This window comes from Dermacentor andersoni, chromosome 8 (genome assembly GCF_023375885.2).
Source record: "Dermacentor andersoni chromosome 8, qqDerAnde1_hic_scaffold, whole genome shotgun sequence".
Taxonomy (NCBI): Eukaryota; Metazoa; Arthropoda; class Arachnida; order Ixodida; family Ixodidae; genus Dermacentor; species Dermacentor andersoni.
In genome coordinates this window covers 2,278,051-2,304,964 of record NC_092821.1, presented here as the reverse complement: position 1 = coordinate 2,304,964, position 26,914 = coordinate 2,278,051, and the positions used below count along the sequence as shown (strand labels likewise).

At 45.8% G+C, this 26,914-nt stretch overlaps 1 protein-coding gene across 1 annotated transcript in view; it reads right to left on the bottom strand.

Annotated features, from left to right (window-relative positions):
• Positions 1-1,467: 1,467 nt before the first annotated feature.
• Positions 1,468-26,914, bottom strand: part of Fnta (farnesyl transferase alpha) — a 62,817-nt gene continuing 37,370 nt past the window's right edge. The window contains exon 3 of the mRNA XM_050174547.3: positions 1,468-2,677. Coding sequence (XP_050030504.1) covers positions 2,309-2,677 — 369 coding nt within the window. The 3' untranslated portion in view covers positions 1,468-2,308. The remainder of the gene's footprint in view (positions 2,678-26,914) is intronic.

Sequence of the window (26,914 nt, the reverse complement as noted above, 5' to 3'; positions counted from 1 at the left end):
AGAGTCCCTCATTTACTACAAGCTCCTTTGGGTAAGTTGAAGGGATATCGGCGAAGACTGAGGCTATTCCTCTGGGGCTCCATGTACAACATGGTACTATATGCAGTGGGTTGACCACAAGGCTTTTGCCAAGCGGACTTTAGAATTTCCAGAGTGTCTTTGGTAACTTTCAGGACGGGGGTAATGACACATCTACTTGTTTATCTTGATGGGGTTACCACGTTTCACTGTCTGACAAATTTTATCGCTCAGTGCAGGACGCACCTGCACATAGTGGAAGCTTCTCGAATGTTCTCCAATGTCTGTTTTCACCGAACCTTGTGTAATGTGATTTGTTATCTCGCTCAGTGCAGGACGCGCCTGCACGTATCGCAAGCTTCTCGAATGTTGTCAATGGTTCTACCCAATGCCTGTTTTCACCGAACCTTGTGTAATAGGATTGTATGTGCAACTCAAATTGTGTAGTACTTTCTGGAACACACGGTACCAGCGATTACTCCGAACCTTTGACGACTGTTGTAGAAAAGCCGATGCGCTTGACCTGCAGACCAGATTTTGATGATCGCCGACCGCATTCGCCGCTATCGCTGTTTTAGTGTAGCCTGTTTTTGAGGGCACGGGTTCTCCCAATAAAACACTATTTTCGTCATTCACAGTTTCGCTGACTTCTTTGCCATCACTACTGCGTGACAATATGCGCCAGCATGAATTATTAACTTTCCCAGCAATACACACTAAACTCGCGTGAAAGAATTTGCACACGATAAACACCAGAATACAACATACATGAGTGATGCGTGCGTCACTTGGATGGCTACGCCCACCCCTTCACTCTAGCATCCACAGTTTTTCAGCAATGCAATCAGAATGTTCTCCAGAAAGCTGGTGAACATTTCACCAAGTTGGTGGGACCGGCTTCTGAGACAGTCTGCACGAAGTTTGCGCATGGTAGGTCAGCATAGAAGTCTCAGAAGCTTAACTTGAAGCCGGCCCACGTGTGAAGATTCGCTTTGTGGTTTCTAAACAAAAATGGCCACACCAATTAAATAAAATGTGACGTTGATGAGCTTCGTGCTACCATCTGATTTGTGGGCACTCACTTTTTGATATGATGACAGCCAATCTTCGACGTCGTCGTCATCAGTGCTGCTGATGATCGCAGGTTCTCGCTCATGCAGGGCACAAGGAATTTTTCCTTGTATCGGAGGGGCGGACTCAAGTTGCCCCAAGTTGGTGCCTATGTCACGTATGTAGTAGTATGGCTGTATTTAGTTTCCCCACCTATAGTGTGTGCTTTTCGTGTCAGTTTAATTATTCTAACTTCGTTTATGAGTGCATCTGCCTGCTACGCATGCGTAAACATGGAGGTTATGTGTCCATAAGTACATGACAGGACTACACACAGAATGCACACAAGTCAGCACAGGACTCTCCTGAGCTGGAAGTGAACCAAAGCAATATCAAAGATAGTTGTACCCAAACCAGACTATTAGTATTTAATTCAGTTTGATTCAATTCAAACAATAACTTAACGATCTTGAACAGGCATTCACTGTGCAAGTACTTCAAAATAGCAGAGCAGTGTGGAAGGTTGGCCACAAACAGCAAGTGCATGTTCAGCGATGGTCCTCACGCATTTAAACATGAGTGAGCAATCGTAACTTGATTTGTTGCCTTATAGGCTGCCCAAATGTGGTTTGCCTTTGACCCTTCCCACTCAATTGCATAAGAGTAGTAAAAACACCCTGCTTTCCACTTGTTGCTATGCTTTGCGATCTCCCTCCACAGGACAAGGCTGCACTGACTGCTTATGTGATGGACTGGAAGCCATATAATTGAAACATTGCGTTTTTGTGCCTACTCTGCGATTTTTCATGAACAGTGGAAGTGGATACTTTTAGTGATGTGCTCATTAAAACTTATGCTGTGGCGTGAATGTGCAGCTGCCACATGTGAATGGATGAGGCAATTTGGTAAATGTGTCAATGTCAGTTTACAGAAAGGCGACCCTTGTTCCACATAACTCCACCCTCAATGCACACTCTTGCGGGCTACAGGATCAGTAGCACAGCTGTGTGCATCATTTTGATCTAATTTGTTTATATATAGCTACTGTGTTGTGTCTGCCATTGTTCTCTTGTCGACATGCATGAACATGAAAGATTAGCTTTCCCAAGAATATAGAGTAAACTATCTTGAAACCTAATTTGCACAGAACAAACACCAGAACAAAACAGAGTGATGTGCACGTCACTCTGCTGGCTGCACCCACACCTTCTCTGGCATCCACAATTTTTTACCTATGCAATCACTCAATGCCTCTCTGTCCATGCTGGGCTTCGAGGCCACGAGCCATGAAATTCCAGTACTGGCACCGAATGACGTCCTGCTTGTGTGCCAATGTCTGGCACAGTTCAAGCGCTAGTCCAAGTAGCTCTGGCTCAGCCTCGAGACGACCAGCCAGCGAGTCCACCATGAAGGTGAGCAGGTAGGCCACGCGGCAACCGTCCTTGTAGAGGTTCTCGCAGAAATCCCGCACCTCAGGCCGTTCAGCACCTCCCGCAGCATCAATCACACCGCGCAAATAGTTCCAGGGGCTCTCATTGTGTGGTGCCTTGCAGATGCACTCCATGACATAGCCACACTCGCGCTCCACCACTTCTTCAGTGAAGCCAACCTGAAAAGAGGAAGTTCGTGCACAACTTGTTATTGCCCACCACTTACTAACTACCACTAGAATACAGTAAAACCTCGTTAATTCGACTTTCATTCATTCGCAAAATGCTGTCCACGATTGCACCGATAGCGGCCGCGGTATCGCCTACAGCGATTGCAGCAAACAGTAGTTTCGCTTAGACTCGGTGCGCGCGTCAGCAGTGTGCCTTCATCGCCGGATAGCCACGGTTCACGGCTGCACTGATAGTGGCCGTGGTCTCATCTACAACGGTTGCGGCAAACAGTAGTTTTGCTTAGACTCAGTGCGCGTGTCGGTCGCGTGCCTTCATCACTGCATAGCCATGGTCCACGATGGCACCGATAGCGGCTGTGGTCTCGTCTACACCAGTTGCAGCAAACAGTAGTTTCGCTTAGAGGAGGAGGAAAAATAACTTTATTTTGCAAAGGAATTCGGGACCTCCCAGGCCCCCTGGGTCCCCGCATGACTCCACTACACTCAAACGTTCATGTTTAACATGTCCATGACACTGGCAGCTGGCTGGCGGCAGTCTTCTGCCTTGCTGAGTCTGTGGAGCATAGTGAGATCTCTCAGTGCTCCCAGCTTTGGAGTGGTACCGGCCCACTGGGGGGAGAAGAAGCCGGGCAGGCCAGGAGTATACGGGTGAGGTTTGCTTTCGGCACATTGCACAGAGGGCAAGAAGGTGGGATGGGTCGGTAGTGGGATAGGAGGGATGAAGTAGGTAGCGTGCGCCTTCGCAGGCGGCACCATAAGTGTTGCTCCCTAGGAGTGAGCAGGGGCGTAGCCAGAGGAGGGGCTTATGGGGCTTCAGCCCCCCCCCCCCCCCCCCGAAATTTTTTCGTGCTGCCCATGCACAGCCCACCCAAGCAATCCCCGGTGCCAGAAATCATTCTAAATTTTCTCTAGAATGTCTTTTTCACACTCGAAAAGACATTTCAGCGCGAACCTTGAGAACTCGGGCTGGATTTCGCGGCAGTGCCTATGCACCGGGAGTCACATAACGCCAAGCAGCCCCATCCGAGCACAAAGTTTCAAGGGCGTTTTGATGGCGAACGGGCTTGCCACGGCATCTTGTGGAGGCCGCGGAGTCTACGCAGCGCATGGATGTCAATTCAGAAATTTATGGGTATTATGTTCTCAAACTTTTGATGTGAAAGGTGCATTGACATTTCCAAAGTTGTGCTTTAGGTTTTCAATTGCGGAACTTTGTGGGTTTGATGTTACTATAAATATTGGACGCCAAAGGTGCATTCACTTTTTCTGAAGTCTTACATCGGACCATGCAACGAGACAAGCCAAATCAACACACTATCAGACAAGATGACAAAGCCAGCAGCAAGGTCGGATGAGATAAAGCGTTGTGGTAGTTCATTTGCACCGTCATGACACATAAAAAATATCAACATTTTTTTTTTCACCTACGCCAAAGCATCCAGGTCAAGGCACTAAAGCCAGCCAAGATAACTACGTTCTTATTTATTTTTTCTACTTCGACTTTTGTTCGCGAGGAAACATTGAGCCTCTTCAATTTTTTTGTCCTCGCTACCCTACCCACGGGCTGCCAGAGGCAGCCAGAGCGAATGCGTTTTTCTCGTGTCACTGTGACCGCCGCGCGGCAGACTTCGTTGCACGTTTGCTTTTCTCTGGCCGAGTGGATTTTCACCTGGCAGAATTCTGGGCATTTTCTGGCTAGCAAACGAGAAAAAGAAACTATCGTCGCTCACCGCCATCACTGTGGGGACTCGACGAATTGCACCGCATTCGCTTGAGTGCAACCCCTCCGGAAAGTCTTGTCTCGCCAGTGTAGGATACCGAGCAGTATGCGTATGGTTCTCGGTGGACCAAGTGTCTCACGTTTTCTTCAATATTCTTTCGGGAGCTACATTAGGTGCCCAAAGTAGGCATTCGATTGTGGCCAACATATTTTGCGCTTTTTAATTTCGGTGCGCCGGCCCCAAAAAAGAAAAAAAAAAGACATTGTTGCGGCGCAGCGAATTGTCGCATGGTGAAAGTTCGATTTTGTTACTTCTTTCGCGGACAGCAATGGGCCACGGGACGCTTCAGTTGCCGGATAGTCTTAGTATATAGTATTGCGATAGCAATTATATGGACGCTCCAGGAGCATTCCTGCCGTCGCCGTAGCCCTAATGTTTCGTATAAAGTCCAAGGGCGATAACACCGTGACCGCGCGCCACATGCTGTATGTGCGAGTGAAAGCATAGGGAGTGGGATGGGGGGCTGGAATGGGTGAGACGACGATGGTGGCTCAGTCTTGTGTGCGCAAAAGAGAAAAGCGGGGGCAAGCGCGCCGCCTTCCATCGCGTGCGATACATCGGAGGGAGTCGATGGAATGGGGGTGCGATCTAAGATTCTGGAAATCTCTGATTGCGCAACATGTTTATTTGCATTGTTTGACGTATTGTATACAGTGACATTCTTTAGATACGTAGATTTATTGGAGACTTATACGTATATTTAAATATCTTGTTGCGGGGTTGTGTATACGTGCAGTGAACTTTGTTTCCAGTGACACTTTTTTGCCTTTTATCAAGCTGTATCTTCGCATTTGTATATTCCATTGTATCTTCACATTTCTAATGTATGAAGGTGAGTAAAATCAAAGTGAGCCAACCCACCCCCGCGCAATAATTGTTCAGTCCATTATCTGCGAGGCATGCGACACAGGGGCATCTCTCTATAACAAAAGTGACATGCAGGTGCGAGTATCAAGATTGTTTAATGCTCTGATACACTGGGTTGAACATGGTTGCGTGACATAATGGACGCTCTAGAAACTGAGCAGTGTGGTGCCCTGAGGTTTTTGACAGCTGAAGGTATTTCCCAAAAAGAAATTAGTCGTGTATGGCTGCCGTGTACGTTGAACATTGCATTTCATTGGCCACTGTGAAGCGTTTGAGCAAACAATTTAAAGAAGGACGTGAAAGTTGCAAAGACGATCCAAGGCCGGGCCAAAGCCATCGTGCAATCACCCCTAACAAAACTGCAAAGGTTGATGAGCTGATGAGACAAGAAGGGAGGATAAGCATCGATGAACTGGCAGAGTGTGTGAACATCGGTCATTAGAGAGTTTTAGAATAGGGGCCCCAATATTTTGGGACCCCAAAGAGCTTTGCGGGTGTTAGCGTTGGGGCACGCAAGAGTGAAGAGTTTTAGAATAGGGCTTTGCATTTGCAGATAGCGTCTTGCGCTGACAGGGCCATTACGGCATCTAAGAAAAATGATTAAAAATAATTAAATGAAATATACCATCTTATGATATGAATAGTAATTTTGACTTGCGTGTATTCGCATTTAATTACAATTTAGAGGTTATTCTTCAAGCAGCAAACAATTAGTTGTGCTTAGTTTGGAGCAACAAAACCAACTTTACGTGCCTTCACCAGCCAAGCTTAGTCGTGTTAGGCCTACGAGCCATAAAATCCACACTCGAATTCGGAATCAGCGGCGTCTAATGAATCAATCTTCATAACACACGCTAGTTGAGAGAAAGCGATAACTGCAGTCACTTCTCCTAGCTTGCGAACTTCACGCATTACCGCGAATCGAACCCAGTTTGGTGCTAGGTTAGAGCCGTCGCTTCGATGGGTGCCGCCATGTTTGTTGACGCAAAGCTTTTGGGAACGCTATTTGAGCTCCCACTAAATCGGTGAAATAGCGTCCCCAACGCAAAACCCAAACGCAGTTTGCGTCTCGCGCATGCGCAGCGGCTTCGACGCTATTTCTTTGGGGCCCCAAAACGTTTTTAAAACTCTCTATTGTTCGGTTCACGCCATAATTCATGAACATCTCAGTTATCCGCTCTTGTGTGCGCAATGGTTGCCCAAGATTTTGAACTACCGCCAGAAGACGAAGAAGTTCAGCGCTGCCTTGACTCATCTGATCCGGTATCACAATAAGGGTGACGACTTCTTGTCTCCAATTGTGATCGGGGACAAATCATGGTGCCACTTCTACGAGCCTGAAACACGACAGCAAAGCTTACAGTGGAAACATTCAAATTCACCACCTAAAGAAAGGAAAGGCCGTCATTTCCGCCGGAAAGGTGTTGACTTTTTTTTAGATCGTCAGGGGCAATTACTGATAGAATTTGCTAAATCTTGAGAGACTATCAATTTGTTTCGTTATTGTAAAACGCCAGATCGGCTAGGTGTCACAATCAAGAACAAACTACGTGAAAAATTGACAAATGGGGTCATCTTGTTCCACGACAATGCCGTCCCCATGTCGCTGATGTGGTTAATACAAAACTGACAATGTTCAAGTGGAAAACGCTGCAACATCCGCCATACAGCCCAGACCTGTCGCCTTGCGACTTCCACTTTTTTGGAGCATCTGAAAAAACAGCTCAAGCGAACCAGATTCGTGTCGGACGATGACGTGAAAGAGTCAGTTGCAGACTTTTGAAGCAGCAACCCAAGGAATTTAATGAGACTGGAATCACGCGACTCGTTAGACAAAGGGACAATTGTCTAAATGATCATGGCGACTACTTATAAATAAGGTACCCCGTTTGTCATATACTGGCATTGGCTGACTTTCATTTGACTCGCCCTAGTTTATTTTTCAGAACTCCTGCTTTTTATACGTGCTCTCTGTTGCGGCTATAATTTCGGTGCAATTACTCACGATACACGACCGGTGACAGCTGCTCCTGCGTAATACATTGGAATAAATGACAGTGTCATTGAGATTTTTCACTGGCCGTTGCACATGTACAAGAATCAAAACAAGGTTCTTGAATGACAAAGTTTCATTACAATATTTGTCCTCAGCTTGTTAATTTCATGGCCTTTACATTTTTCATATCAGCGGCATGCACGGCCTTGCAGGTTTCGAGCTGATATAGTTCTAAAGTTCGTGTGATATTTTATTTACTTATTAAATAGAGAAAAAAACATGGAAACATTGATATCGGTTATTTTGGGCACAATTTTTGGCACATACAAGTATACTCTTTTATGAAAAAATACATATTTTACTTGTTCTGACAGTGCGTAGCGTTCAAGAATTCGTTTGCAGCATCTTTAGCAATAACAATGGAGTTATTATTCATGTATTTGATCCCCAGACAAATTGTTTAAGAGGAAGCTTTAGCTCGCGCCCAACTACGATGCGGCCTATTCAAATAGTACATGTAAAACGCAGGGACGCTTTTCTGTGATAACCCCCGGATCGCTTTTAATGAAATTTGTTGCATTTGAGAGAGAATGTTAAATTATAGTGTCTGTTGGAAGCGGAATTTTGATTTAGGGCCTGAACATTGTTTAAATATTTTGAAAAACACGAAAGTTAAAAAGAAATAGAAGCACAACGTTTACAAACTAATAGCTCTGCATGAAGCACACATGTGGCTGTTCAGTAAACAGCATCTATTCTAATAGTCAAAGCGAACAAATTTGGTGCGTCAATTCGTATCTTACGTGAATTGCTTATGTTGTGTAGAAGGATTCTGTGAAAGCTGTATTTCCATAATGCTAAATTTCTTGAGATTCACGTGTAACATAGAAATTTTTCCGCTGTAGACGTACTATTAGGTTCAATTCACAGAATTGTGATATCATTTTTCATTACTGAGTGACATAGTTATAAACTTGATAGTTTAGATTTCGGAAAATTTGCGATCTTGATGAATTTTTAACAAAGAATTGACAACCTAAATGAAAAATTCGAAACCAAAAGTCACTAGAATTTAAGTTTTTCTTTTAAATGCAACACACCTCGTCAAATTTGGTGCATTAGTTGCCAAGAAAACGAATTCTCCTTCTACATTTATTTAGATACGAGCACCCGAGCTAAAGCTTCCTCTGAAGGAGGAGACCGACCTGCAATGTGAGCCCCCCACGAACGAAATTTCTGGCTATGCTACTGGTAGTGAGGGAAAAGTGGGGGGGTCGGTAGATTTGCCTCTCGGCACGAGCATTCGCGATGAGGTCAGCGAAGGTACACGCACGCTCCCTCCAGAAACCTCCCATGAGGTCCGCCTGTGCCCGGTTTCTCGACCCTCTGGCTAAGAATCGGCGGCCTCATTGCCGGGGTTTCCTGAGTGCGCAGGCACCCAGATGAGCACAGCGCTGCGGGAGAAGGGAGGGTTCTGGGTCAGTATGTGGAAGGTGGCAGGGTGAATTCTGCCTTTAGCATAATTTAGCAGTGGAGTACTTTGTTTAGCGCAAAACGACAGAGACAAGAAAGACGACAAGACAAGGCGCTTGTCTCTGTCGTTTTGCGCTAAACAAAGTACTCATGGATTCGCACCAACTAGCCCGCCAATGCATTGTGCTGAATTAGCAGTGGAGTTTTAGAATCACTCAAGCTGTAGGTAGCACTGGAGCTGCCAAGCGCTAGCGCTATAGCGATCTCTTCCGCTTTCTCTGGGTCTGTTCCCTGGGGTAGTTCCTGATTCAAGAGAGGGGTGTTCAGTGAATAAGCAACGGTTGTGGCTCCGTGCTGATCACATGCAGCATCTACCCATATTGCATTCTGTTCATCGCCGTACCGTTTATGAGGGGCTGCTGCTCTGACTTTTCGTCGCTCGCGGTTTTGGTCGGGGTGCATGTTATGGGGGAGCGGTCGAATGTGTAGCGTTTGACGAATTGCCATGGGAAGGGCTTTTAGGGAGTTATGATTAGCAGGAATATTTCATTTCATTTATTGAAGCCTTAAAGGCCCGGAGGCATTACATAAGGCGGGGGCAAACAAAGTGTGAGGAACTCTTCATCACGCTAAGGAGGGAAAAGAGGAAGAAAAGATAGACGAAGAATAGAAAAGGAAACAACGCTCAGCAGGGAACCGAGCAAGTGGTACTATCATCAAAATCACAGTAAAGAGACCATAAAATACAACAATATACATACTACATAAATACTACTAAAACATACTATGCATGAGAACGAATCACTATCAATTACTTAAAAGGGGTGAAGTAGCAAATGCATTTTTAACAAACAATTCTAGGTGCAGTGGATTGTTAGTTTTTTACGGAAAGTCGTGTGGTCAGTGGAAGAGACAATACAGTCGGGCAGAGTGTTCCACAGGACTATTGCATTTGGAAAAAAAGAATCCTTCATCGAAGACGTACGGCACTGAATGTGCGCGATTGGACAGCTGTGGTTGAGGCGGGGAGAGATTCTAGGCAGGGGTTGTAGTCGAGGGTGTCTAGCTATTGGGTGATAGTAGAAAGAGTGAAGCATGCAGAGACGCGAGATGATACAACGTGATTGGAGACTGGGAAGATCGAGTGTGCGTTTTACTTGTTATGCTGGTTGTACTTGAGTAGTTTGACATGATAAAGCATGCAGCACGATTCTGAGTGGCTTCTAATTCGTAGGTGAGATATGCTTGCGAGGGGTGCTAGATACATGATGCGTACTCCAGTTTTGGCCGAACGTATGTCTGATATGCAAGTTTTTTTATAGCGGGCTATGCAGATTGCAAATTGCGACGCAAGAAACCACGTGTGCGCGAGGCATTTGCACATGTTGTTTCGATGTGAGTAACCCATGATAATGACGATGTCAAGTGAACACCTAGATACTTATAGCACTCTGTTCGTGGTATTGTAGTTGAGCTTATGTGGTACGCGTAATTTGTAATGCTGTGCTTACGTGAAAAGGACATACATTGGCACTTATTAAGGTTAAGAGGCATGAACCATTTTTCACACCATGAAACGATAGTTTCATGGTGTGGCAGAAGTTTAGAAAGTATATGTCTTCCGGTAGGGGTGCTGGCTAATCGGAGATATTGTGCCTTTAGGTGTGGTTCGGTTAGTTCTTGTGTGGTGTTATGCACACCTAACTTAACTCCGCCAAGCGTTCGTTACTGGTGTTTTTGGGCAGACGGAGCGCTGCCTTGGTAGCTTGCTTGATTATAGAATTTATTGTTTGGGTTTCGGTTGCACTGAGGTTGAGATAGGGGGAAGAATACAATACTCTACTCATGGTAAAAGCTTGTACCACTTGCAGAGTATCTGATTCACGCAGGCCGTGAGCTTTATTTGTTACTCTGCGTATTAACTGCGTGGTGGCTGCTAGTGTGCTCTTTAAACGTTTGATTGTTTCAGTATTTCTGCCATCTTCTTGCAGGTAGAGGCCCAGCATTCGAATGGTGTGGACCTGTGGGACCTCTCTATTGTGCACATAGATTCTGATAGGAGCATGATACGTTTTACCCTTTGGCAGGAACAAGGAAAGCTCAGATTTTTTCTGGTGAGCAGGTGAGGCCTACCTTGGTGACTTCGTCCTGTATCAGCATTGCGCCTGTTTGCAATGTTTCTTCGATTTGGGCATCTGATCCATATGTAGTGCACAGGGTGATATCATTCATGTACAGAGTATGGTCAAGATAGGGAATTTGCTGCAGCTTCCATGCGAGCAGAATAAGTACTGCAATGAAAAGGAAAGGGGACAGCATGGAGCCTTGCGGTGTGCCCACATTCGTTAGAGTGCAGCGGTAAGTAGGTATGTAGGTAAGTACGATGGTTTTCTACGTACATGCTGGCCATTCGATTTTGCAGGAAAGCCCTTATGTAGTTGTATGCTCGTTGGCCAATGCCTAAGTATAACATAGCTTTTAGGATGGCCTCGTGGGTGACGTTGTCGAAGGCCTTCTTCAGGTCAATCACCAGTACCAATTTGGTGGGCGTAGGTATGAGGGGATCCTGTATAGCGGTCGTGAGTTGAAGCATTGCACCTTGTGTGGATAGGCCAGATCAGAATCCAATCACTGAGTGCGGGTATTGACCGGTGTCTTCCATTTGGCCGTGCAGTCTAGCTAGAATGACTTGCTGAAAGAGTTTGTCTAAGCTAGAGGTAAGTAGTTGGTGCTTAGAAGTATTCAAGCTATTAAACTGGGAAGGCTTAGGAGTAAAGATCGACGGTGAATACCTCAACAACCTTCGGTTTGCGATGACATTGTTCTATTCAGCATCAATGCAGACAAGTTACAACAAATGATTCAGGACCTTACAGGGAGAGTGTAAGAGTGGCACTGAAGATTAGAGAGAGAGATGTCGTTCTTGTGGGAAAGGAGGAAAGGCTTGCACTATCTTCTGCAACCCATGCGGGAGCACGGCTCAGCGCCAGCAGGGTGGGGGAGATGGGATTAAAAGAAAGAGAGGGTAGGAGGGAGAAAGGTAGAGGGTCGTCCCAGCAGCATCAGACCAGCCCGGCCGGGAGGGCCCAGTGGTTTCGACCGGAGGAGTAGGCTGGAGGTAGACCGTATAGGAGGTGGCCCAGTAGAAGTGAAGTAGTGGTGGATCAGGAAGCCCGAGGTGGTGGGATGGCCGTTAGGCCATCCGTCTTTGTAGAAATTTCCCGCCAGGAGCCCCCGACGAGTCGAGGTACTCGACGACACTTAAGAAACTGAAGATTACTATGCACTGAAGATTACTATGCAGAAGACAAAGATAATGATAAATAACCTGGCAAGGGAACAAGAGTTCAAGATCGGAAGTCGGCCTCTAGAGTCTGTGGAGGAGTACGTTTACCTAGGTCAACTAATCACAGGGAACCCGGACCACGAGAAGGAAATTCACAGAATAAAAATGGGTTGGATCGCATACGGTATAGACATCGTGAGCTCCTGAATGGGAGCTTACCATTATCATTGAAAAGGAAAGTATACAATCAGTGCATTTTACCAGTGCTGACATACGGTGCAGAGACTTGGCGGCTGACAAAGAAGCTTGAGAACAAGTTAAGGACCGCGCAAAAAGCGATGGAGCGAACATTGCTAGGCATAACGTTAAGAGACAGAAAAAGAGTGGTTTAGATCAGAAAGCAAACGGGTATAGACAATATTCTAATTGACATCAAGAGAAAAAAATGGAGCTGGACAGGTCGTGTAATGTGCCAGTTAGATAACCGTTGGACAATTATGGTTACAAAATGGGTACCAAGAGACGGGAAATGCAGTTGAGGACGGCTGATGACTAGGTGGAGCGATGAAATTAGGAAATTTACGGGTGCTATTTGGAATCGGTTGGCGCAGGACAGGGGTAATTGGAGATCGCAGGGAGAGGCCTTCGTCCTGCAGTGGACATGTATAGGCTGATGCTGATGATGATGAGAGGTAAGGGAGATGGGACGCATATTTTCTGGTGTAACTGGTTTGTGAGGTTTGGGTATTGGAATAACCCTTCCATGCGTCCACTTCTCTGGCAGTGTGCCACTCTTCCAATGCTTGTTGAAGATACTGGTAAGTTCTCACAGGGAGTTGTCATCGAGGTTCCTAAGAGCGGCATTTGTCATGCGATCTTCACCTGGCGTGAAGTGCTGCTGATCTATGAAGTGCTGCTCGGACTTCTTGTATAGTTATGTCCCTGTCCGGTGAGGTGTGTAGCCCGGTGAGGTGTGTAGGCTCCTGAGTGTCTCTAGTAGCGCCTGCGTGTCGTATTTATGGTTGTGTGTTAATCGAGCGACAATATTTCTAGTACGTTGTTGACTTTTCATGGGATCAATTAGATGTTTTAAAAGATGCCATGCTCGAGCAGTACTGATATTACCTCTGAGACCTTCGCATATCTGCTGCCAATTCTGCCTACAAAGTTGTTGGCTATAATCCTGAATTTGTTGTGCAAGCTCAGATATCTTGTTTTGGAGCTTCTTATTGCATTCTTGCTGAACGTATCGTTTCATGAGACTTTCATGTGCTTCTATCATATGGGCCAATTTTGAGTCCATAACTGGGACTTGTTCTGGGCTATATTCCTTGGTACACGCCGCTTGGTCCTCGAGGACCTGTGCTGTCCAGGTTCGCGCATCCACCGGCCCAGTTTCTTGGTTTGTTTCCCATTGTTTTCTAAATTTACCCCAGTTGATTAGCTTATGCTTTAGTCTCGTACGAGATGCTTGGGGACCTGAGACTAGAACTTCGATAATACAGTGGTCACTGCCTAAAAAGTCACAGCTTACAAGTGTGTTGTTCTATTCCATTCCAAATTGTTCATGCGTCTGCCCACCATGAAGTCCGGACTTGTGTCCATCATTCCCGTTGTACCTTGTCTGATGGGGCAATCGAAATCATTGTACACCGTGAGCCAAGACTGTTGAATTTGTGTCATAAGAACCTCCCCTCTGCCGGAAGTTTTCTGGTAACTGCAGTCAATCTGTGCGCAGTTAAACTCTCCAGCCACTATGATTGGTGTTTTATTTGCCGCTGTGGTTATTTGCGCTATTAGGTTAGCGCAGCACATTTCTGGCATACTCGGTGGATTATAGATATTGGCAATGAGCAAGGAATCCTGTTGAATGTCGACTGGGATTACTTCAAGGACTATGTTTTGGACTTTGTGTGAGCCTTATGAATTGCTTGATAAAGGTGGACACAACTGGAGTACTATCATTTGGTGAGTCATAAGCAGTCTATCCCAGGAACGAAACACTAATTTAGGGTCCTGTAGCAGAATTAGGTCTGGTGGGTGTTCCTTATTTAGTATGAGTTGGATTAGCGCTTCTCGTTTACGACGTATGCTGCGGCAGTTCCAATGCCAGAGTTTTAAAAAGGGAGGAGTAGTCTTCGATTTAGGTGAATCACCTGCCATTTTGCTGGCCAGAAGTTTTGGAAGTGGAAGGGGGCTGGGTGATTTGAGGTAGGGATGCCACCTGCATTTGGTTGGTTGCTTCCACCACCATTAGGCTCATTTGTGTGCTGAGCTGGGTACAGTAGGTATCTAGTTTGTTCTCTAAAATTTTGAAGCGTTCGTCAATGAGGCAGTCCATGCGAGTTTCAAGTGTTGGAAATCAAGCCTCAAGTGTTCATAGGCGATTTTCTAGGAATTGCTGACATTGATCACGCATCTGCTGTTAGAAGTCTGCTAGTGTTGCTGTTAACTTTGCCTCAAGTTTGGCTTCAAACTGAGCCTCCATCTCAGCTGTTTCGTCTGACAACAGAAGAACTTCTTTCCTTTTCTTTTTTGTAGGTGGTGTGGAGGTTGAGGTTTCTGCGAGACATGAACTCTGAGTGTCTAGGGTTGGAATGGGAGATGGCCTGTTGTAAGCCTCTTACCTCCTCTCGAAGGCGAGCCAACTCCTCACCCCGGGGGTCTGATTTGCGGGCGATTCGTTCTGCCCATGTGAACTCCTCGGGGGCCTTCGTGAGGGCTGATGGATTCCACCCTGGCAAATCTTCGGAATGCAGTTGCTATCTTCCGGTTGTGCTCTTGTTAACTGAAGGCTTTGTTGTTTGTTGTCGCTGTGTTGCTTTGCACCATCCTGTTCCTGTAAGGTGCTCGAGTGTGTGCATCGGGGCACACACTGACATCTGTCTTCGCTGTGATCTTCGCTGCATCTTGGACATCTCGGTATTTTCGCTCGTGGGCACACATGTCTGTCCTCGGGCGTGACAGTTCTTGCAGGCCTCTGGTCGGGCCCTATATGGCGTGCACAGGTGCACTCCCCCAAAGTAAATAATTCTACGGAGGATGGGTCCCTGGCCAAAGGTTATAAGGATGGACTTAGACTTGCCCATGCGTCTTGCTAGCAGGATTCCTGTTTTTCGATTTCTCGCTTGTAGATCTTGTAGAAGCTCTTCTTCCGTTTCATCCCAAAAAGCATTTGCAATCACGAGTCGTACTGTATTCGCTGCAGGGACTATGTATGCTGCAACTCCATACGCGTTTGCGTTTAGGGTAATGCTTCTGAATTTAACCAGGTTAAGGGCTATTTCCTGGTTGGTGGTGGCCACTGTGCATGTATTGTTCATTTGGTGCACGCGTCGTTGCATTTCTGCTCCTATCGGTCTTTTCGCCGCTTCACAGCAGCTGCAGCTCTATCTTGGGTAAGAAAAGGCCTCCCTGCGAGCGGAAAACTACCTTTTATCGCATGCTGTGGCAATGGAGCCATTTGGCAACTTCTGCGCGTGACTTGCTGCGTTGCATGCACCTGCGCCGGGTCCGGGCGGTATCTCGGATGCCACGTCGACGCAGGGAGCGTTTCGGTATGTTCCTCAGATGCTTTCTGTTTTCTGCGTACCCCGTTCACATCCTCCCTTGGGGCTTTTGATTGGAACTTGACTTCATGGGTTCCGATGATTCTGGTCCAATCTGCTGGGCTGTAGTCCTCCACCCAGATGGTAGTTCCTTCGACTTATACTTCCATCATTCTGGGCTCTCGGCACCTGGCTTGGCGCGGCCTGTACGGCGTGTCGGTCTTCTCTGGCTGGTAAGTCGGGTTTGCTCGGCGATAGGGTCACCAAACTTGCAGAGTGGCCTTCAGGCATCTTCCGGTAGCTGTACAGCAAGATTGGTGCAACTAGGTGATGACTTAATAAGCAGTGGTCTTACGGAGCCGCTGGCCCTTCCGGGAAGCGTCTCCCCGAAGCGAAGAGGACCCAGCGGCCAGTCCCGGGAAAAAGGCGGCGACTCCCGGCGAAAGCGGCACGGGCAAGGGCAGTCGGTGAAGGTCGCGTTGCCTCAGTGGTTGCAGAGCGCGCCGACGACACGTCCGTTCACTTCGGCCGACTGGTTGGAATTTGGACTCTGTGCGCGCGTCAGCCACGAGCCTTCATCACTGCATAGCCGCCGTCCACGAATGCACCAATAGCGGCCGCGGTCTCGTCTACAGCGGTTGCGGCAAACAGTAGTTTCACTTAGACTCTGTGCGTGCGTCGGCTGCGTGCCTTCATCACTGCATAGCCGCCGTCCACGAATGCACCAATAGCGGCCGCAGTCTCGTCTACAGCGCATGCGGCAAACAGTAGTTTCACTTAGACTCGGTGCGGGCCAATGTTACTAGACTAGCTTCAGTTGTAAAACTCCCCGCCCGCGCGCTTACAGCCGCTGTCGCCACTTCTGTGACAGCCGCCAGAGGGCAACGCTGTTTCATCGGGCTCCACTGCAGATGCCTCGTCACAGCCTTGAGCTCGTGCGGACGGGCAGTTTGCGCGTGTTTCGCGCTCGCTGGCGTTCTCCCTTGTCCGAATTAGTGATACCACGAGAAAGCGGTATCCACCTACAGCAATAAGATTTATTGCGCCAGTTCATTAATACTGAAAGAAGGGTAAACTGCACGAAAGGAAGAAACGCATACAGCGAAGCGCGCAAGCTGCGTTTCTTAATCTCGTGTGTTTCTTCCTGTCGTCTTAACGTTTCGCGCAGTTTAGGCTCACGAGCCTGAATATCTGGCCTAAGTGCGTGATTGTAGGATGATCTTCATCCGCACCGAAGCTTCTCACCACGCCAAAGAAGCGCTACAAAAAGAAAGATGAGGTCAGTCTTTGTACACACAAGCAACAAAAAAAAAAAAAAAAAGAAAAGGAAAAGAAAGAAGTCGGATTTTTCATTCCGTGAAGATGCTTAATCAGCGAAACTGAAATGTGCGGCCCCTGTGTTTATCACTGGGTTGAGGGTTCATTAAAGTATTTCTCAGTTATGAGGTTACACACACAATCGGCTACGAGAGAGAACGACGTCACTGACGGTATGCCCGCAGTCCGCAGTTGTCGCTTGCGTTCGATGTCTCGAGTTTGCTCGGCGGCGTGGTTAGCAGCCTTCGCCTGCAATTTGCCGCTTGTAATTCTTCATTTCTTCAAAATTAAATCTTTCCGTTCCGTAAGACCATGAGTGGCTCATACCCCCGTAAACGCAGCCTCCCCATTACGACGACAAAAGTGAAGTGAAATTCTACGCTGGAAAGATGAACGGCCACGCAGCCAGCTGTGGAAGACGACGACGAACGCGGGAGCAGTGGCACGAGCGCGTGCCGTTGATTTCGCAGAGAGTTCCCGGTCGGTACGAGGAATCGCTCTGTTTCACGCCGAGCGAAGCGTCGCTTTGCTGGGAGCAGAGAAAAAGTGGTGCACCAAACTGTTGACATCGTTTCGATAGCGGCCTATGCAGCCAGGTACGCAGCACGGCGGCATCGTCTGCTGATATTCTTAAGAAACTCAGCGAAGGCTACAGTTCCAAGGATGACCTGCTTGCGAAATTTGCTCTCAACAACGATCCACAGAATACACCAACGCTGCACCGCGTGCTTAGTCCGGCCTGCCCGCGTAGCCGGCTAGTGAGGAAGTGAAGCCGGGCGCAACTGCAGCGCCACGAAGGCGCGGGCGGGTGGCAGTTCCGTGCAACGGCACCGAGTTTTAAAACTGAAGCTAGTCTAGTAACGGTGGTGCGGGCGTCGGCCGCGTGCCTCCATCACTGCATAGCCGCAGTCCACGATTGTACCGATAGCGGCCGCGGTCTCGTCTACAGCACTTGTGGCAAACAGCAGTTTCGCTTAGACTCTGCGCACGCGTCGGCCACGTGCCTTCACCACTGCATAGCTGCCGTCGACGAATGCACTGATAGCGGCCGCGGTCTCGTCTACAGCGCTTGCAGCAAACAGTAGTTTCGTTTTCACTCGGTGCGCGCGTCGGTCGCGTTGCTTCATCACTGCACAGCCGCTGTCCACGACTGCGTCGATAGCGTGCACGGTTTCGTCCACAGAGGTTGAGGCAACTGGAAGGTACAGTTTTTCTTCCCTAAATTTGGTTCTTTACTCTATGGGCTGCCTGGCACTCGACTCTAAGCAAGAGCTATCGAAGCAGCGTGCGTTGCGAGCATTCTGTAGCAGTGCCGAATGTGTCTGGTATTCTGGTAACCACAGGCGAGCTGCACGTTTTGACGGATGGGTGGAGGCACAGAGCAAGATATATTGAGGCGAAAGAGTGCTTGCTCGGGCTTCCTGATAAAGTGAAGCCATCGGAAACGGCGCTGACGCGCCCTCCGTCTTGAGTCAGCGCTCACGGAAAAGGCAAAACGTGTGCAGCGCACTCTCTGAAGAGGCTAGCCGGTTCAAGGTTGTTCGGTGGCGATTCATCACTAGCGCTTTAGGCACGAATGGGTGTGCTTCTTGTGCCTCCTTGCTGGCTCGAAATGCCTTGAAAAATTAAAGAAAGAAATATGTCGCTTACGGAGCAATTGCCTGCGTGATGTACTTTTTTAGAAAGTCAAATCTATATGTTTTAAAAAAATTCAAGATCGAAAGCGATGACAAACGTTGGAGGTGACAGGACACACCGTCTCATTTTTCTCACTCAAGCAGTATGTATGTTCATATCTTCAACAACCGAAGCCTCAGTCTTGGCATGTTTTACGCACTTCACCACAGATCGTGCGCTTTCTCTTTTTACGAACAGAAGACAAGTTGCTGGCACAGTGAGGAAATATTGACGGCATGGTGTCTAGCAACAGGCCAGGCCATTCAGGTTTGTTTAGAAGGTCTTTGCCACTAAGCTCACCATAATACCGCCGTCTCTATATGTCGCTTTCTGAGAAGTGCTTCTTGCAAACTTAGTCACAAGACTTGAGCTCTCAATCCTTCCTTTGGGATTGCCGAGCCCACAATTCCAACCATACTGGGTCACTTGGAACACTGAATGAATTACCGTTTCCTAACAGCATGCGTAGCCATTGCTCCAGTTCGGCATTACACATTTCTGCCCCATCCTAGAAAGAGCACGGTTGGAAAGCGCTTGCCTTTGTTGCAACGTGGAAAGCGCACAAAGTCTGAAAAGCCAGCGCCGCCGGCGCAATGCGGAAACCCGCAAGGGCTCTAATAGAGATGGAGAACATGCAGATCGCGAAAGAAACCGCAACAGCTTGCATGCCCAATTTGGGAGCTTTTTCTCCCAAGGTGACCTACACACGCACTCACACCACATACGAGCGAGTGAACTGTGGCGGCGTTGGCAGACGTCGCGTGCTCTGGGATTGCTACTAGTAGCTCATTTCAAGTGTAGTACAGCATGTAAATAGGACAGTACTCGTTAATAGCCACTGCTAAAATGTCCACCCCTTCGATTTATTTACGTTGCAGAATAAAATCTGGGAAAATTTACACTATATGAGACGATATGACGATTTTTGTGCGTCGCATCCATAGTAGAACATGCAAACGATGGCAACGTGCCCGATGCGTCATCTGTCATGCTGCGACTAAAACTGCATTTCCTCCTCGCTCAACTGTGACTTTATCGGGCTGCCCACGCGTGCTGTCATGGCCTAGCAGATTCCTCTCCTCAAATACTTCTTTCCCCGTGGGTGGAGACATAAACTCAAGCTAATGAAGGAACTTTAGCGTAGACGTACGTGAGCGGCCTGATTGGTTTGCACGGTCTAGCCACCTGCTAGTGCAGAGCTTAACTAGCTGAACCAAGAGCTAATATTGCTCTAACCAAGTGTAAAACATTTCACATTTACGAAAACAATGTGTTAATGATTGCGTTCCTGCAAAAGATTTACACCAGCAGCAACGGAGAATACACTTCGTTACTGCTACTGTGTTTGGTTGAGCTCTGTGCCACCAGGTGGCTGCACCGTGTAGACCATTCACGTTTGCATTTCTGCTCATCCTGTGAAACGGCATGGTGAAACGGCCAGGCCCTGTCCCCTTGCACTTGCGTTTACCCGAATGCTGGACTCGCAAAACACTGTTGTGGTAGTAATCCTCCAGTGTAAAGTGACGGTCGCAAACGCGCAAGTCCTGGCGCCGATCGGACGACGACAGTCTGATGTGCTGCAACTACTCTGCTCGTCTGCTGCCTTGCAGAGGGAAACGATGTCGCAGCTTGATATGTTGGCAGCCCACAATGCAACAAAAGCGAATCATGGTGCTCGCGAAAATACCACACCAACAGTGACCACGGAGCTCTCGTCAAAACAGAGCACGTTATAACCCAAGCAGACGACGCTTGCTGCATGCCAGAAGTGCCTAAGTGTAATGAGAACTTGTTCATGTGCATTCTCTTTCTGTTACTTTCTTTTTATAGAAACAAATTAGCTAGCATTCCAACTACTGCGAACAACATTTCTTCACCCTAAAGTTGGAAAAATTAGCGATGATGCACCCTGGGCAGCCAATCGGATAGCTCACCCTACTAGCATCATTAGGGCAATTTACGTCAAATGGTTAGAGGTGGCTGAAAATTCAGCCGAGCGGTGTGCTGTGATCGGCAGCGATGTACATTTTTAAAACCTTATAGTAAATTACAAGCTTTATATGAAGCACTTAGACGCATCAATTAATGATCAGAAGGACGTACTCTCAACGATTCAGTACGTTTGCACAAGATCTTCAAAATAGTTTCAGGGTCCCTTTAACCATTGCTGGCCATATGTGTCTCTGAAGCTGTGTGCGAAATAATTCAAACGGGGATAAAAAAAATGCTCTCCAAAACCATAATTGAGCTTTCATCCAGTCCTTGGGCATCACTTGCTGCTTTGGTAAAAAAGGAAGATGGCACTTGGAATTTCAGCGTAGATTATTGTCACCTAAACAAAATCGCCAAGAAGAGTGATTTTGTTTCTACCCATTGCCTTGTATTGATGACGCCTTTGACTGCCTCTACAGTGTCAACTACTTTGGATCTCCACTCTGGTTATTGGCAGATTGCTGTCGATGACGTGGATCGCAAAAACCTGCATTTGTCACACATGATGGACTTTATCAATTCAAAGGATACGCTTTATGGCTGATGCAACGCACCAGCAATCTTTGAGCAAATGATGGAACTCCCTACTTCAAGGTTTCAAATGGTCCACTTGTTCGTGTTACCTCGACAATGTGATTGTGTTCTCGCCTACGTCCTGAACACACCTAGAATGTCTGTTGGCCATTTTGGCCGTCTCCCAGCAGGCCGATCTTCAACTAAACTTGTCAAAGTGCCCTCTTCCCCTCAAGCAGATTACTGTCCTTGGTCATCTCATTGACGCTAAGGGCGTCTGCCTAGACCAAGAAAAATGGGTGCCGTGAAAGACTTTCCAGTTCTTCATTCAGCCAAAGACATGGAAAGCTTTATAAGGCGACGCTCCTATTTGTGACTTTGTAAAGACAGGTACACTAGCATGGAAACTCACTGACTTTCCAAGAAAGACATGCCTTTTTTGTTGGATCCCCAACAAGCCAATGTGCTCACTGAGCTCGTGACACCCCTCACAAGGACATCTGTCCTTGCCCATTTAAATCCAGCCTCCCCTAGTGAGGTGCACACAGGAGCCAGTGATCTAAGCATTAGAATAGCGTTGATTCTTTTTTCTTTATTCAACGATTACCCCGTTTAGCCCAAAGGCGCTAAGCAGGGGGGTTACAATGTCGAAAGAAACACACCTTCATTGACACAGCATACTTGCTGACTTGATAGGCGATTCCATTCGCTAATGGAATGAACAAAAAATGAATTAGCATAAATGTTAGTTCTAGTGCGGTATTCTAAAATCTTAAATTAATGATCAGTACGTGCAGAGACGAAGCCTGTGTAAGTATACTTCCTTTCATATGCTGGTTTCACTATGAAATATTTAATAAAGCATTTTAAGTCTCAATTTTTTGCGACAGGAGGAAAGAATTTCTCATCCTATTTCATTTTTCATATTCGTACAGCTATCGGTTCTCGAGTACCGGCATAAGACAAACCTTGCTGCTCTGTTCTAGATTTTTTCAAGTTTATGACTTAGTTTCCTTTCCCAAGGGTCCCGCACGGCACAAGCATATTCGACCATTGGTCGAACGTATGTTAGGTAAGCAGTTGATTTCAAAGAAGGCGGCACGTGTCTCAGATTTCACTGTATAAAGTTTAAGGTCCTGGCGACCATAGCAGCCACTGTATCAATTTGAGCATTTCATGAACAATCAGCTGAGAATGTCACGCGTAATTATTTATAGTAAGATCGTTGCTTCACTGTGTTATTGCTGATGACATACTCAGAGGTTAGCATGCATTTTTTACATGTAAAAGTGACATTAATGCATTTTTTAGTATTTAAGTTCATTTTTTATCTTGAACACCATTCAAGAAGACATAAGTCACCTTGTAGCAGGGCAACGTCATCTTTTTAAATTTTCTTATACAAGGCGCAGTCATCGGCAAGCAACCGTATACTAGAAATAATTTCTCAACAAATGTCATTTATTTTATTTTTTTATTTATTGATACTGCAATCCCACTTTGGGGATTTTGGCAGGAGGGTATAAATGATGAAAACATCACAAAAAAGCAACCAACAAATACATAGATACATAAGAGCAAATAAACTAATATAAACCAGAATAGAAGGTGTACGGTAAGTACTAAGTTAGACACGATGTAAACAAGCTAAGTGAAGGCTGTTGAACTTGGGTGTTGGTAAGCTGGTTCTATTCAGTTATTGTCCACGGGAAGAAAGAGTATTTAAAGGAGTTGTTACGTGTGCAAAACGGAGCAATTGTTAATAGGTGTCTTTGTCTGGTGGCATACCCAGATGAAAAGGTTATTACCTCTGAAGTGTCTAATTTATAGTGCCCCTTTGCAGTTTGATACATAAATTTTAGCTAGATGACCAGTTTATTTGGGTTATTTGTGGCAAGTTGGCTCTGGTTAAAAGCGCAGAAACAGAAGAATGTCTAAAGCTGTTATATATGAATCGCACACCCTTTTTCTGTACGCTTTCAATCTTGTTAATATTGGTCCGAGTGAAGGGGCCCCAGATTATGGCTGCATAATCTAATGATGGGTGTATAAGCACTTTATATATGGTCATGCAGACATCGGGAGTAGTAAATTTTAAAGCTCTTCGTAAAAAGAACGACTTACAGTTTGCATTTCTTACAACATTATCAATATGTTTAGTCCAGTCTAAGTTACTTGTTATCCAGAGGCCCAGGTATTTGTAATAAGGTACTTCATGAAGAACACTGCTGTTGTTAGAATAGATAAAGGTTAACAGTCTTTTTTTTTGTGAGTAACTCTCATGAACACTGTTTTTTAATAGTTAATACACATTCGCCACATATCACACCACTGAACAATTTTGTTGTGTGTATCATTTAAAAGAATTTGGTCAGCTGTACTGTTCACTTCCGTGTAAATCATGCAGTCATCAGCATACAATCGTATTTTGACAGGAACGTTGCAGACAATATCATTAATAAACAAAAGAAAAAGAAAAGGGTCCAAGCACCAGCCCCTGGGGAACGCCCGAGTCCACACCAACAAATTCCTAATTTTCTCCATTTAGAGACTACGAACTGTTTTCGATTGTTGATGTATGTGGCAATCCAGTTTAAAAGTTGGTGGTTATTTAATTTACATATATTAAAAATAAAAGTGGCCCCAAAACTGAGCCCTGTGGGTCACCCAATGTGATATCTACGAAACTGGATTTCTTACTTTTTAATACTACGCATTGTCGGCGGAACGATAGATAGTTTTCGATCCAAGCTAGAACTGTATAGTCAATATTTAGTGACGCTAGTTTAACTAATAGCAAAGGGTGCGAAACCGTATCAAACGCCTTTTGATATTTCTTGTAGACGAGTAGTAAGACGAGTAATAAGACGAGCCTAAGAAACCACGTGGCCAGGAATGATTTCGACGCAACCAACAAAGACAAACACGAGCTATTAAGCAGTTTGCAGAACTGCACTGAATGAGGAGCCAGTGAGCAACATGCGAGTAATCTGGGAGCAGCGCAGTTCGCGTGGTCCATTCATGTTTTCGAAGGTGGTACGGTGTAGAGCTATGGGTGCAGCCCATTCGTGTTCGGAGGGGTGGAAGAGCAATCGAAGAGAGGCGCACGGCAGCTGTTGGAACAGCGGGCCATCGTGCAGCGGCTTGAATTTCTTGTTTTATTTTTTCCTTTTCAAGGATTTCGAATTTCACTACCTTTCGGATCAGACACCCAGCAGCCAGACTTCATCGTTATAACCAATAATGCGGCATTGGGACATTGTAGTAAGCGAGTTATCTAACCATGGAATACATACAAAAGTTGACGGTGCAGCCGCTTCTCATTGTTATAACCGATATATTGTTAAAACTGGTATCATTATAAGTGGGTTTGACTGTACTTTCTTTTTTATGCCACTCTGGTTTTCCAAATTGTTTGCTCTCTTTCTCACAATATGTTCACCTTAACTCAATGCTCCATAGAGGAGCCTGTAAACTATGAAGAATAAATAAACAAATTAGCTGTCCATCTTCGTTCTCGCAATGTTTTAGTTATCACCATGCACAAAGATAACTTATTTATGTTTTGTCCATGTTTCATGAATTCTCACTAATTATTTTGCACCTAGTGATTGCCCACAGGTTTGGGCAAAAAATACTTCTCATGTGTTTAACCTCTCATCATGATTGTCCTAACACCCATAGGCATTGACTACGGGGGGCTCTGGGGCCAGAGCATACTCCGAAGTTTTCAGAGGGGGGCAGAGCCCTCCCCCCCCTCAAATTGTCTTTACGAGAGTCCTGTTGACCACATCATTTGAGGTTTCTTTTCAGTTGCCCCTACACTTTCACTTAAAATTTTATTGTGGTTAAAAGCTTACTGCATCATAGTTGGTGCAGATGTGTACGGCTTTTAATTTATACTTTCGCTTTATTTCTGCCAATCCTGACAATAGGAGGACAATTGCATTAGAAGCACCAGCAGTGGCTACCTCATCTGTATTTTTTCACTTCAACATTTGTTAAAAAAGTCCACTGTGAACACCATGCACAGACAATATATTGGAATATATACACAGGACAACGTTTATAATATTTTTAAAGAGAAGGAGGTAGCCAACTAATTCAAGATCGCCAGTCAGCCTCTACAGTCTGTGAAGGAGTAAGTTTACCTAGGTCAATCACAGGGAACCCTGATCATGAGAAGGAAATTCACAGAAAAATAAAAATGGGTTGGATCGCATATGGCAGACATTGTCAGCACCTGACTGGAAGCTTGCCATCATCATTGAAAAAGAAAGTGTACAATCAGTGCATTTTACCAGTGCTGACATATGGGGCAGAGACTTGGAGACTGACAAAGAAGCTTGAGAACAAGTTAAGGACCGTGCAAAGAGCGATGGAACGAACATTGCTAGGCATAACGTTAAGAGACAGAAAGAGAGTGGTTTAGATCAGAGAGCAAACGGGTATAGACAATATTCTAATTGACATCAAGAGAAAAAAATGGAGCTGGACAGGTCATGTAATGTGCCAGTTAGATAACCGTTGGACAATTAGGGTTACAAAATGGGTACCAAGAGATGGGAAATGCAGTCGAGGACAGCTGACGACTAGGTGGAGCGATGAAATTAGAAAATTCGCGGGCACTAGTTGGAATCAGTTGGCGCAGGACAGGGGTAATTGGAGATTGCAGAGAGAGGTCTTCATCCTGCAGTGGACATAAAACAGGCTGATGGTGATGATGATGATGATGAATTATTTCTAATGGTATGGATAGCCTATGCCTAGAGAATGTTGTTGAATGTTGAATGTTGTTGTGTTTTCACCTTGCTTCAAATTGGTTTGCGTGCTTTCTTGCCCCTGGAAAGAACCTGCAGACTTCAGTGACCTCTTCGGCAGAGTCTTTCATCAAGGACGTGAAATGTGCATGAATGATATGTGTCTTAGTATTGTTTCTGTTTCCAGTAGGCAATGAAAAAAAGACTTGTAATAATTTACAACATTTATTAGCAATGGAAACATTGTCACTTGCATGAAGAGGTCATAAATATATATAGTTAACTCAGTAACCAAAACGAGGCCAAGCCGGATTCACTCGGAATCAGAATCAATAGCAGTCAGGCACAGCAGCGCTTATACTCAGACTGACAATAAAACAGGCTGCGTTTTGTCAAAAAGGTAAAGCAGTGTTAGTGATAGCGAAGTATAAAGCAGTTACACAATGGAAGATTCATACTGTATAAATCTGGTCAAGAGCCATACCCTCAGCTTGACAGCCAATATTTAAAAAATAATCCAACCGAGAAGCAATCGCATTCAGTGTGAGGAAAATATTTGTTGATTGTATCCCTGAGGATTAAAGCTTTCATAAGGCGTTGCATGGCGTTTTTCATTGATCTGCACAAGATACATAGACACACTGCTTGTCCGTGTATATTTGTTGTGTAGTTCATGGCGTGTCGCACTGTCAATAGTTTCAGTATGGATTACCAACGTGCCCAATGTACCGTCCTTTTGAAGCACATAACTAGTTCTTTAGGCTCTTTTCCGTCCCAGCGCTTGTCTGTGTATCTTTCTTGTGTAGTTCGTGCTGTTTCACAGTGTCCATAGTTTCAGTACATATATCTCCCTAAAGTGTTTAACTGAATCTGCTTGTTGTATTACTCATCTAAGGGATGCCAGTCTCTACGCGGTGCCAAGACACTCGGGCTGTGAAACTGAACTGTCTGATGATGTCTTGTAAATACTGTTACATCGCAATATGGTGATGGGCATTCCTTAGACGTTTACCAC